This window comes from Vidua chalybeata, chromosome 4 (genome assembly GCF_026979565.1).
Source record: "Vidua chalybeata isolate OUT-0048 chromosome 4, bVidCha1 merged haplotype, whole genome shotgun sequence".
Taxonomy (NCBI): domain Eukaryota; kingdom Metazoa; phylum Chordata; class Aves; order Passeriformes; family Viduidae; genus Vidua; species Vidua chalybeata.
In genome coordinates, this window is record NC_071533.1 from 15,809,156 (window position 1) to 15,822,980 (window position 13,825).

Sequence of the window (13,825 nt, forward strand, 5' to 3'; positions counted from 1 at the left end):
AACTTACAAAATAGCTATTTTACTTTTATCAGAGGATATCTTGATATCAGGACGTGAGCTATAAAAACAAAGCTATGAATGTAGTACAAGGTTTTAAATGCCACCTACACAAAAAAAAAAAAAAAAAAAGAGGCCTGGGTATGATTCATTGCCTAAGACCTTATTTTCTTTCATAAAATAAGCCTTGATGATGACTCAGCTAAAAAAACAGGAGGCACTGACTTTACTTTTTTAACAGTTGTGACTAATCACACACATAAAAAAAATTCACACAATCTTACAAAAGGCATTGTAAAAATACACTAACAGCATCATTACATGGCACTCTGCAACCTGTTTCAGGGTACATACACAGCACTGATAAATCCATTTCTAAGAAGACACTGCCCAAGTGGGAGAGCTTCAAAGAACAGTAATAAGAGGGAGCCCAGAAAAATATTTATTATAGCCAGATAAAGTAAAGTAGGATGATTTACCTTAGTAAAGAGACAAATGAGATAACAGATAATGCATAGCACAGGAAGAGACTGAGAATTCTTTCCTCAGAATATGAGTTCTAAGGACACTTGTTGAAATGCAATGGTGACAAATAATGTATTGCACAATTCAGTCAGAGCAAGGAAGCTGGTCTTACCATAATTCAGTCCAGGGATGTTAGATGAAGCAAAAAGGTGATAAAAATCCAACAGTGCATGAAGAAATGCTTCAAAAGCAAGAAAGGGAGCATATGTATGTATCAGAAAAGGACTCAATGTCACAAGAAGTCATTAAGACAAGGAACTTGAGGAAATTTGAAAATAACTGGATACTTAAATATGTACCAGCAAATCCAAAGCTGTCTGAATCACCTCATTTTAGAAAAATATATTAAATCCTATCTTTCAAAATGGAGAAGTGTCTAAATTGTTTTATTCTTTATGAGAAGTAAAAACATTTGGCACGGGTAACTCTGAGATGCTGGACTAGATGGCCCCTGGCAACTCTTGTTGTCGAGCACACCCATTCAAGTTGACAGTACTCAGAAAACACTCAGACTACCTGTTGCATACTCTTGGATGCTGCTGTTGCTTACAGGTGCATCCCTTTCCCTTACCCTTCTCTGACTCCTAATGTATTAAACCAGCAAAAAAGAACCCATCCTGTATTCATATGTATGCAAAAACGGCCAGATCTACAATAAAAAACAGATAACCACAGGCTGAAAAAAGGTGCTCCTCTGTACTTGAGACTTCTACAGTTGCTTTATACCTCTTGTATTGCCACTTTCCTTTCTCATGAAGACAGGGATGGATGCTGGGTTCAGCTTTTCAAGAAATTCCCCTTTCCCCTCTCCAGCTGACAGGAAATTTCTGGTTTGTTGACTTGGACAGTATTTGGCGAGGAACCCACAGAATGTATTTTTGGCTCAATGAATGCAATCTGAGAAGAGAAAATTCAAATAGCTGACTGTGGGAGGAAGCACTTAAGAGTGCTGGATGTCCAAATTCTCTGTAAAGTAATGTGGACCATTGTTAAATGGAATTCTGAATGTTGCCTGGATTTAAAATATTCACCACCCTTAATAAACAGCAGATTTTGTAAGTAAGCTGTGTCAGTCAAAGAAAGCCAACCTGATGCACATTGCAGGTAACCTGAGCTCCCCACTGCTGTACGCTGAACACCTTGTGTCACTCCTGCAGGGGCAGCTGGCCGTGGCAGGTGGCACTGCGGCTGAAATCCTCTCATGGTGACGGAAGACTCCTGTGTGGTGCTACTCTCATCAGCAGCTGTTGGGTCCTCACTGCTGCACACTGCTTTAAAAGGTGGGTCTCTCTTCAACAGTGCACTGTGTTTTAATCTGTTTTGTTGTTCTGGGCATATGCAAAACCATTACAGTTCAAGCCCATGGAAAACTGTTCCAAGAGTTGGCCTTTGGTTTTAAAAACCCCTACCAACTCAACCTCCTTTCCCTCAAAAAAAACAAAATACCCTAATGCATTGAAATTATTTGGGTGTTATCTTTCATGTGATTTATATTCACCACTTCAGCATTTTAATGAAAAAATATAGACAACACTTCGGACATTTTAACTTCCTATTCCAAAAAAACGCAGCTTTTGGCTTTTAGATTATAGTGAAGACAACCAAGCAGACACCAAATATAGGGACTGGAATATTTTAGATTAAATTTGGTAACAACAGATCTTGACAGTGATAGACCTTTTTACTGTATCACAGCAGTGACTATGATACAGACACAGTAGTGCAGGACTTCGCTACTGATGAAGTTACTGAAGTATAAAAGCATCAACTTGCACAATAAGGAAGCTAATCTTGTAATTAGTGATTATTTCATTGGAGTAGGGTGGCAAAAAAACATAGAGGAGTACTACAATTTTGAGAGTATTTGCTCAAGTGAGCTGCAAATGTTTCAAATTTTGATTTTGAGCCTTTCTTTTTGCACACTAGTAACTAAAATGAAGAGTCAGATACACTTTTACTCAAATACAGTGTGTATTACCTTTGCGGTGCACCAGATGCACATCTTTTCTTGTGTCCTGAAATCACAAAGGACTTTCCCTGGTAATATTTCAAGCTGAAATAGTCAAAGTTAGTAAAATTTCCTGCTATTTCAACTGATGCCCTAGGTACATCTGTAGAACTATGGAAGCTCTTGCTTTCATCAAAATTATTAGACAATGGCTTCCTATTTCCCTGTTCATTATCTCTGCAGTGATTGTCAAGGATGCTGCCTGAGGGTCTTGAGAAAGCCTTTGATTACAGGCTTGAAAACTGAATGTGGTGCCAAGGATTGCCAATTTTGGATACTCTGCTGAGCACCCACAGGATGGGGCAGCAGCATGGCTGGAGAAAAGTACACCGCGGTACTTCCATATTGGTATTTCCAGAGGGGCTATCACAGGCTACCCTGAAACTGTTACCTGTGGTCTCAGGGACCAAAGTATTGTTTTGTCCCAGAAGTTATGTTTAAACTGCAATTAGACCTAAGCATGCAGCTCCAACACCCTGTGGATGCACTACTGTTCACTGTAAATGAGGGAAGCCTTTAGCTCTAAGCTGGCTTTGGACAGGCTGGGCTGAACTTCCAAATGATCTCACAGTGATTTTCAGGGATAGGTTTCCAAGAGCTATCTATAGATCAAGTGCCTTCTTCACATATTTTCTGCAGATGGACAAGAGAAAAGCCAGTATACCATTTCTCATATCCTGGAAATTGGAACACCAATGTGGGCTCATCATACTAGGAATAAAAATTAAACATAATTTTATGCATTATTATTAGAATTGCTCACCAGTACTACAGTAGAATTATTGGTTTCTATACTTTGGCAGATATGTTATTTAAGATAATATGTTTGAAGCTATTTTTTGTTTTATAACTCATCTTCTTCTTGAGTTATTCCAACAGCTATAGTGAAATTGGAAGGTCTATACACATTAAAAAAATAACTGGATAATTAGAAACATGAGGCATAGGAAAAATCCCTTAATGTATCCTATATAAAAGGTCATCTTTGGATGAAGGGATATTTGTTCATAGCCTGCAGCTCTCTCTCCATGAAGCCTAGAAGTGAATTTTTGCTCATGGAATACTTGAATGATTAGACCAAGAAACTTTAAAGGCAGCCAGGAATTCAACTCACAATTAGAAGAAATATTCAGTGGTACAGTTATATATTGTGCAGAAAACTATAATGTTTCTGCTTTGTCTCCTGCTCCTCAAGCAGGCTTTAACAAGCAATGGAGACCAGAACATTGCTGGATGGTATAAAAAGAACAGGCACAGGTTGAAAGGTGATGGGCCACTGTGGGCGGCCCATCTATTATCTCCAAGCATATTAGAAATTTCCTGTTGAAGGCTATTACGGAAAGGGAGAAATAAAAGGAAAAATATTTCTGTTAGCTTAGCCATATTTTAAAATAAATACATGCACCCAACAGTACTCCCTTGTTTGCATTTTGCCTGGGAAGGGCTGCGTGTAATACAAAAATCTTCAAAGACTTGCACAAAAAATTGTTATTTCAGCCACAGTAGTAATCTCTAATGTATTTACCATTTAATCCACAATGTGAAAGAAACTGGGGTTATATCAGATGCAAAACAAGCCTAAGATTTACAGGCCTCCTGTCAGTTTGACAGTAGGTGCTTGTGATGCACAAATGCTTTTGTTATCCTTATTATAACTTCAGTTGATGTAACAGTTTTTTATTAAGTTACCTAAGCCTCTAAAGTTCCTCAACCAACCCACAAAGCAGGCCTGAACACTGTTTTCATTCCAGTAATTATTTGGAGCATCACAATGATGTCAGTACTCAGGTTGTTGTTGCAATTACTGGCAGTTTGTGTTACCCTTCCTAAATAAATTTATAATGCACACCTTGTACATTTGAAGTGCCAGTCATGGCAAATGGCCATAAGAAAATTGCCTGTGAAAATATTCAAAAAGAACAGGGCACAACCTGAAACCTCAGAAGAAGGTTTTTGTATTCTTTAGGACACACTGAAATGTCAGTGTAAACATTTAAGAAAGCATTTTTACTCTTTAAAATAATATTTAGTTAGTTATGTGAACAATAGAGAAATTGATGAACTCTGTTAGCATGCTCAGAATGTGACTTTGCCTGAGCCAGTCCTGTTCGTTTTCACCTCCATCTCAGGTACGGCAACAACACTCGCAACTACGTAGTGCGGGTTGGAGACTATCACACACTGGTGCTGGAGGAGTACGAGGAGGAAATTGGAGTCCAGGAGATTGTGGTGCACAAGGACTACAGGCCTGACAGCAGCGACTACGACATTGCCTTGGTGAGGCTGCAGGGGCCCGAGGAACAGTGTGCAAGGTTCAGCACCCATGTTCTACCTGCCTGCTTGCCACTGAGAAGGGAGCGACCACAGAAAACTGCTCCCAACTGTTTCATCACTGGATGGGGTGACACAGGTATAATAATTTCCATGCACCAATCCAATTATCTGAGGCTGCTTTAAAAAATCCTCAAATAATTAAAATAAGAAAATGCTCAAAATGAAAGTATTTTACTCTTTTTTAACATAGGCGAATATTTTCTCTCCTGATCCTTAACCAGGAATGACAGTATTTTGTTTACTGATTATAATTGGTATTTGCATCCAAGCGGTGATTAACCACGCCATTCTAAATCACAGACCTTGTCAGTAAAGTGGCCTCATTAAGAATTACAAGCAGGAATAAAAAGCTTATTTGTTGCTAGGCCCACCCTGCACAGCAGCTTATCACCCCCTGCCTCAGTACATAACTAACAGCTCTAACACATTTAAGGTTTCAAAGGTAAGGACCATGAGTATTTTAATTTTAAAAAGATTGTTGAAATTACAATACTTCAATAGAAAAATGGATGGAAAATATGCACAAAATAGAATTTCAAATAACATTTTAGTGTTCCCTGTTACCACTAACATTCTCAACCAGCTTTGATTTAAATAACAGAACATCTTGCCAAAATTTACAAGAGCCTCAACACAATCTGCACTCCAGGCTTCTACTTGCTTTTTTTGGTCAGTACAAGATTCTTTCTCTTCAAAGGTCTTTGTCCTTTAAATGTTTCACAAATTAATAACCATGTTTTACTTTTATGCTTTTGTGGTGCTGAGTACAGTGCAAGACAGCAAGCACACTTGAGCCTTTGTTCCAGGGACTCACTAACTGCCAAGGAAACAAGGCATGGCCAAGTATCTGCCCCTCCTCTTTACATGCACTAAGCTGTGTGCACAGATGTCAGGGTCACGGTACTACAATAAATGAGAGAGATGTGTAGGGTGGGGTTTTTGCTAAAAACAATTGTTAATTCATTGCTAGCTTTGTCTAGCCTTTTTACATAATTCACTGAAAGTCCTGCAATAGTGTTAGCTTAGAACATCTATTTTAGGAAACATTAACCACTGCAGTAATTGGCTTCAATTTATGGTAAGAAATTACATAATTGCAGTACTTCAGCTGACATTTTGCACTTACTATATGAATCATAATTGCTTCACAAGTTAAAAAATTTTACTTAAAAAAAGGCAAAACCAACACTGGCTTTCATTTCCCATGCTTTCAACTGAAAGAGGTGTAAGCTATGGAAAAAAATAGACAGATCCATTTGAACGCTCTACTTGGAAGCCACCAGAAGATGCAGCACCAGTTCACTAGATTTGAACTGGTGACATAGAAATAAAGGATTTCTACTGCTTTACTCTCAGCTGCTCAAGACTCCCAAAAATTGCTTCCACATAGAGGTAGTAAAGTCTACATTCTTCTGTAGAAGACACAAAGTACTTGGAATAAACCAAACTCCAGCCGTGGAAAGATCCAGAGAACACATGCAGAAAACCTACTTTTTAAAAAAAGCATCTACATTTTACATTTACAATATCTACTGTATTTTAGTATTATATTTAATGCAGAGATATTTTTCAATAGTCTTGCTTCCAGTAATTTTATGTAATGACAAAGCAGTGAGAAGACCCGAGACCAAAAATTGGATTAAATCACATCTATGTTTCCAAGACTGACCATTGTAATGAGACAATAATTTGGATCTCCTTTTTAGGATGGGCTTATTCAAGAACACTGCAACAGGCTGCCATCCCCTTACTTCCCAAGAGGGTGTGTGAAGAACGCTACAAAAGGAGATTCACAGGAAGAATGCTCTGTGCTGGAAATGTGCAGGAACAGAAACGAGTTGACAGCTGTCAAGGAGACAGCGGTGGACCACTGATGTGTGAACGCCCAGGGGAAAGCTGGGTCGTGTATGGTGTGACCTCCTGGGGCTATGGCTGTGGGGTCAAAGATTCCCCAGGTGTCTACACAAAAGTATCATCTTTCGTACCCTGGATTAAAAGTGTGACCAAACTATGAATGCCCATAATGAAAACCAAACTTTGAGGCAGGACAACTTGAACAGCACATGCAGCACACAGCTGGAGCCCACAGTGGGTGGAAACAGATCTTTTCCTGATTCATGTGTTTTTGTTTTCATTAAATCCAAGCTGTATACACTCAAGCCTTCCAGTTAGGGATTAATCCTCCCTGTTCCTGAAGTTCAAATATTGCAAGAACAAGTTACCAAGGGGAAAAGTGATAGCCAGCTAGAGTAATACAGGAGCCAGACAGCTGGAGACTTTGCCCACAAGACTGTAGCTCCAAGCTATTTATGCTCCAAGCTTCTCTACAATTTATTACAGATCTCAGTTAATCTTTAGTCTAGCTTATTTAGTCTATTATTCCCATGATTTTACACTCAGCCCCCTAAATCTGACTCATGTAGGTTCTGAATCCATTAGTAGCCTGATTCTTGATAAGTAATTCTGAGTATGCATTAAATGCAGGAAGGAAAACAATGGTCAATAATCACATCCCCAGCAAATTGGCGAAATGTCCTCACAGGTTAGTGTGCCTAAAGTACATTCCCAAGTAAAACAGCCAGCACAGTGACAGTTTCCCCAAAACATCCTGTACAGCTGCAAGAGTAACCACTTATTTACTTCACTGAAGTAGCATTTGTCCCATTTCTGAAATTTGCAATTTTGAGTATATACAGCATTTTGGAGATGATTCACTTTTTCTATTTACCACTAGTTGTCAGTACAGTATCAGACTAACCAACATCCCTATCTTTTCATTGCTGGGCTTTGCTCAAGCAGTGCAAAGAACCTCGGTCAATCCTACCAAAGTTATACATACAGTGGAGCTGTTGAGCCAAAACTTGTCGGTAAAGGTCTATAAAGTCTTAAACTATGTTTTCTATAAAGTAATATTTAGACAACTCTCTCCTGCTTAGTTGCAACACTGGTTCAGACTGACCTCACAAGATAGCTAAGTTTTCAGTTACTTCTAAAGCACTGACACATCTTGATTTCATTCAATTAAGTTTCCAAATACTGTTCCCTGTGCTATGAAATCCCTAACTTTTTATAAAAATGCACTGATAACCAACTTACTGTCCTTTGAGAAAGGGGCACCACACCGACCTAGAACACAGCATATTATCACCACCTTAGTGTAACACTGAAAGGCATCAGTCCGGAAATCACCTGTGAACTGACTCACTGGGGAGGGAGCCACGACAGCTCAGCTCTACAATCCCCATGTATCTATGTATCACGGTAACAACCATGCTCATAAAAACACAATTGAAAGCTATGGGCCATGAAACACTCCAGTGTGACAAGTGTGGCAGATGAATGACACCACATAGTGATTGTGCAAACTGCGACTACCAGTGACCCATTTCCCATTCCCCAAATGGGCCAGGACTGTGTTGTGTGGTGTTTTGTGAAAAAGTGGGGTGCTTGCATTCATGCTGTAAGTGGGCAATCATTCATTTTTGTATTGTTGTGTGTCTCTCTGGTGTTATAACAAATATCCAAGAGTACTCACTTGCATATGAAGTGGCAATGACATTGCTGAAGCCCATGTGATTGAACATTTAGCCCTTAACAACTCTTAAGTTTTCAACGGTCAGGACTAATTATTGCAATTGGTGCTAAACTAGTACATGAGGTGCTTTAATATATTTCCGTTCTCTGTATTTCCACACTATCTGAAATAGTGTGAAATGTTTTAAAACATCGTAAATCACTGTATTGTGACCACCTACTGTTAGACCAATGCAAAACACCGTGTTAGTCAACTTCAAAAGCATTACATTTTTACTTCTATATAGCCCTTAATTACAAGGGAAGTCAGTCTGTCAAAAAGTATCTGCATGTAACATCTGAGTTTTGCTGTACAAGACCCATTGATACTTGTGGTGAAGTAGGCTACAAAGTGCAATATATGCGTTATAAACAGGGGAAGTAATCATCCTTTAATAGTTGCACCACAGAAACAAGATACTTTGAGGGGGAGGGAGAACTAAGCCTGCATACTAAGTGTAGTAAACATTTAGATTTAGTACAGTACTTTATTATTTTTGCTCTTTTAATAGAATGCTTTGTTAGATTTTAAAATGTTGCACTGTTTCCATGCTGAGCATGCCTTTTCAGTTTCTAACATAAAATGAAATTGCCTCCATCTTACGCCATTCTCATTTTTGTTCAGTGAGCCTGATGGTGTACATATATACAATAAAAACTGCCACAATGACTACAATTTTTGTACCTTAATACCGCAGATGTACAAGCAGCTGCTGCAGAACATCAGCTAGGCAAACCTCACATGGGCTGTACCTGAGAAAGGGGGTTCTTGAAATCATCAAAGCATATAAACTTAGGGCTATTTTCTCTGAGAGGAAAGTTTGTCTCATTCCCACTGCTTAAACTCAGACCAGTTACGTGGCTGGAAGTTCATCCTACACTTTTAAAGCTGTTTAGTAACTGTGTTAATGGTGGCACAAACCATGAGAACACTTGGCACTTGTTACCAGATAAGATGACCATCCTCAAGAAATGCCATCTCTCCAGGTTCCCCTACACTATAAGGATTCATAGTTAGATACAGCCCTCCTGAACTTCCTAAGTTTTTATTTGCCAGAGAATATACAATACAGAAACATCACAGCAACTGACACACAAAGCCTCCTTAATGTGTATTTTATCTCAACCCCAAGAAACTTCCCAAAATAAAAGGGCCAGTCTGCCTGGCATTTGCCTATTCAAGATAAGCAAGTAACCGCCCTTGCAGAATAGACACTGTAATTTCTACAAGTGCTGAGGTTACTACAGAGGTCCAATGGTTTTGGAGAAAAGGGAACTCACAGTACACACTCCTGATTGTTGGCTACGAGGCTTGGCAGCCACCACCTTGGAATGCAGAGCAGTAAGCCATATGATAGGGTTCTTAAAAGAAGTGAGTAATCATGCACCACCAGTTAAACAGGTGTGCTATCACTTGTTACAGCGCCGCACAAGAAAACATTCAACTGTACTTCCGCTTGGGCAGAAAAAGTATATGCTTAAAAAAAAAGGAAAGTTTCCTATCACAGCTCCCTAATCTTCCCACCAAACACAACCACCAGAAGTCATTTCCTCAGATCTAGTCCACGCTGCAATTAAGAGTCCACAGTTCTGCTCCATTCACTTCAAGCAGGAATCCTGACCTCAGCTGCCAAACACGCAACAGCAATTACACGGCATGCTGATCATCAGTTCTGGTTTCACAGATTTTGTTTCCCAGTTCTTTCAAACCCTCCCTTTCCCTCTAACTTTTCAGTTTCCAACTATTTGCAAAAAATATATTATTATTTGAAAGATACTCCTTAACAGATTTTTCCAGCACAGCTGGTATTCACTAAGACAGTACATTTACTTTTAAGTATTTTGTCTGAGTAGGTAATAATTCACCATCTACTAGATCTCTATCAATTTTCTTAAGTATGGATCCCTCAGCAACTGCAAAAATCAACTTTCTTTAAAGTTGTCATTTCTGCCCTGCAGCACTTACCTCTGATTCAAACCGTACCACTTCTGGAGTGGTTCCCAGACAGTGCATCAGCCACCTGAAACCACAGATTCTGCCCAAAAGGTGTGTCCCAGAAAAGGCATATTTGGCATGTGTAAGTAATCCTAACAAACATGTACGTCTAGTCTTAGTTACCAGCAGTTTTTCAGGAAAGAAACCACACTTGCAGCCAGTCATGTCTCTTTATTGACTTATTCATACATTTGAATTCTTTACATTCACACAGACACCAAAATTACAGCTGGAGTTTCCACTTCCATTTTCCAGACTTCAAAAACTCACCTGCAGCTTCTGCACCACAGGTACACTCATTGCAACAACCTTTGCAACACTTTGAGAGCAGAGGTGAAGGTGCAATACAGCCACTCAACTACCAAAATCAGTACTGTAATATCTTAAGGCTTAGTGACAGCCCAAAGAGAGAAGCAAACTGTATTTGTCTCTACAGAAGCAGTCAAGGCTAATTTTAGGCACAGTAAGCTGGGTTCCAGCCCCTCTTCATGAAGATCAGATGGACTGCAGAAGCTCTCACTGAAGCTCCAAATTTTAACTCTGTTTAAAAATCGAGGTAAAGACCTAGCCTAAAATTAGCTTTTACTAGCTCTGCTTCACATCCAGAAATATTACTGCTCCCAAAAAGCATCAACTCCAGATGATGATACACATCCACCCTACCCTAAACAAAAATTAACAGGTTTAGACACACCTACTCCTAGAATTCACAAGTGGAATTTAGCCTCATCTTCTTTCAAGAGGGTTTTTCCCCTGTAAAAACAAGTTTGAGGCAGTTTAATATTGCTACTGAAAACACAAACAAACAGCAATCATCATCAAACAGTAGGATGCTCTCCCAGAAGTTCTAAAGCTGCTCTGAAACAAAGCTGTTGATATTAACTTCCAATCTCCCTTGTTCCTACAGCTGCAGATTTTCTTAGTACTCATGTGCTTATGAAAAAAAGACACTCCTCCTGCCCAGGATATCCCTGAAAAATCTGTGCACTTAGATGCTTCTAATTTGGCAGGCAAAGTTCTGGCAGTGTATTTTTTATGCTAGGAATAGTGGATTATGTTTTCTAATGTCTCTACATGCAAACCAAATTCCTCCTAGTCACATTAATGTACTTGATGACTTTTCTGTCCCGAAAACACATAAAAATTAAGCATGCCTTAAAACAAAACACCATGATACCTTGATTTCAAAGGACAAGTCACAGCAGAGTAATCGCTAAACATAAATTATCAAATCGGTATTGTTCCTGCCCCAAATCTCACCTCTGAAGAGCTTATTAGGCACAGCCAGACACATACTTTTTGGGAAGAGGATCTTTAACAACTACGTCTCCATGCTTTCAGCTTCTGTACTCCTGCGGAACTGAAAAAGAATAAAGAAGTTTAAAAACTGGGCTGTAACAGTGTACTGGAGGGGGAAAAAAGGGGAGAAACCTGAAAAACCAATCAACAAAAAACACCCAAAAAAGGGGGAGACGGCTAACCCCACGGCAGAATCGGTTTGTTACTTGCCACAGTCAACGACTCATACCCACAAGAGGGTAAAAGTTTTGCCAATTAGCAAGGCCCTGCTCTTCCATGTCTAGGAAGGGAGTGAGCCACAGACGGCAGTTCCCATGGAATCATGGATCTCTGCTTCCCCTACCACCCCCCTCGTCGCCACGTGGCGGCCGCCATTTTCCCTTCCTTTCTAACTCCTTCATGTGGGCCCCGGCCCCGCGCGGCCGGCTCCCACCCGTCCTCCCTGTAACGCAGCCCACGCCTTCATGGAGCCTACCTTCTGTCTGTTACGCTCAGCTCCTCTACCGCTGTGGAGGAGAAGGCGCCCGACCCGCGAGTACCACCGCCGCCGCCACTGGCACTTCACCTTCACCCTTCCCCACCGCTTCCGGCGCCCGTCCTCCTTAGCTCCAACGGCCGCACCGCGCGCCCCCCTCAGCAGCAACGGCCGCGCTGCGCGCCCGCCCACGCGGAGCCCCATCAGCACACAACCCAGCCTCACGCGCCGGCGGCGGGAACTGATCACTACAGGGGCCCCGGGCTGGGGGCGAGGCTTCGGGCGCTGGGCGAGGCCACGGAGCGCACGCGCACTGAGCTCGGCCACAAGGGAAAGTTGCGGACGGGATATAGGATCGATCCTTCTTCCCGAAGATACCGAGCAGCATCCCGGGGGGAAAACGGGTTAAGGCATTCTCCAAAATAAAGCAGAGACCTTCAGCTGATTGAGACAGCGATGCTGCTTTGTCTGTGTAGATACACGTGTGTGTATGCTTGGTCCAGCCATAAGATGGCCTTAAATACTACAATAATACTGCTCGTTATTTGAAAACCATGGACTAAAATAAAAATCAGCGGTCGTGAAAGATGTGCTAGACAAATGAAGTCATCTCTCTAGGTGAACACAGATTATTTTCCTTTTCCAGTCCATGTAAGCAACTGCATGCTGGCCAAATGTCCACACTTCAATTTGGAGTCAGAACAGGATAGAACAGAACAGAATATTTCCATTGGAAGGCACCTACAAGGATCATCAGTCCAAATGCCCAACCACCTCAGGGCCGATCAGAAGTTAAAGCCTGTTGTTAAAGGCATTTTCCAAATTTCTAAACACTGACAGGCCTGGAGCATCAACTACCTCTCCAGGGAGCCTGTTCCCTGGTGTCTGAACATCTCATAAAGAAATGCTTCCTAATGTCAAGTCTAAATTTCCCCTAATTACTGTAACTTTCACACCACAGCAGCTTACTGTACTATTATTCGTCATCCTCAGTCCAGGGAAAACTCAAGTCCACATATGTAGCAAGGATCTTTCCCCATTTCTTATTACCTGGTACTACTTTACTGTTTTTTAAGAGCATATAGAGATGGGTATTATACAAGAAGCTTAGACTTCTTAAAATTAAAGTTGCATCATTTCTCTGTAATGAATGCAATATTTTGTTAATGTAAGTTTCCTATCTCCCACACTCCTAAGCAGCTTTTACCCAGCTAGATAAGCACAATTTTGTATTCTGTTCTGAATTTTTTGATAATAGTGAATTTTCCTTTGGACATTCATACCATCTTTAGAGATTTCTCCAAAAAAGCTTTTCTCATGTCTGTGTAGGCTGATGCATTGGCACAACTACTGAATCCCCAAGGCAAATGATTTGAATAAATTTTCCTTGTTATCTTAAAAATGGCAAACTCTGGAGATGTTTCTCCAGCGCATTAGCAAGTGCTGGCACAAGAAATAAAAAGTAAGCAGGAAGCAAAAGCAGTAAAACAAGCAGCTGTATAAAGCAGTAATATTCACTCACAGCAAGAGCAATCAATATTTTTCATTTTTGAAAATATTTCATGCTGCTCCTCTGCTGCTGAGCTGTGTTATAGCTCAGCATTAAGCTGCAATGGCT

At 40.5% G+C, this 13,825-nt stretch overlaps 2 protein-coding genes and 1 non-coding gene across 5 annotated transcripts in view; 1 reads left to right on the top strand and 2 right to left on the bottom strand.

The window, feature by feature from the left end:
* The window catches only part of PRSS12 (serine protease 12), a 33,379-nt gene extending 24,272 nt beyond the window's left edge, over positions 1-9,107 (top strand). The window contains exons 11-13 of the mRNA XM_053941360.1: positions 1,680-1,802; positions 4,660-4,940; positions 6,571-9,107. Coding sequence (XP_053797335.1) covers positions 1,680-1,802; positions 4,660-4,940; positions 6,571-6,878 — 712 coding nt within the window. The 3' untranslated portion in view covers positions 6,879-9,107. The remainder of the gene's footprint in view (positions 1-1,679; positions 1,803-4,659; positions 4,941-6,570) is intronic.
* METTL14 (methyltransferase 14, N6-adenosine-methyltransferase subunit) overlaps positions 1-12,575 on the bottom strand; it is a 68,853-nt gene extending 56,278 nt beyond the window's left edge. The window contains exons 1-2 of one of the 3 annotated variants that reach the window (XM_053941363.1): positions 12,208-12,575; positions 11,694-11,793 (exon numbers count right to left, since the gene is read on the bottom strand). The gene's annotated coding sequence lies outside the window, so the exon portion shown is untranslated. The remainder of the gene's footprint in view (positions 1-11,693; positions 11,794-12,207) is intronic. The other 2 variants (XM_053941362.1, XM_053941361.1) reach the window with 2 other exon arrangements.
* LOC128787671 (small nucleolar RNA SNORA24) lies at positions 11,930-12,060 on the bottom strand. Its single transcript, XR_008430784.1, has one exon. It is a non-coding gene; the product is annotated as a small nucleolar RNA SNORA24 (small nucleolar RNA).
* Positions 12,576-13,825: the final 1,250 nt, after the last annotated feature.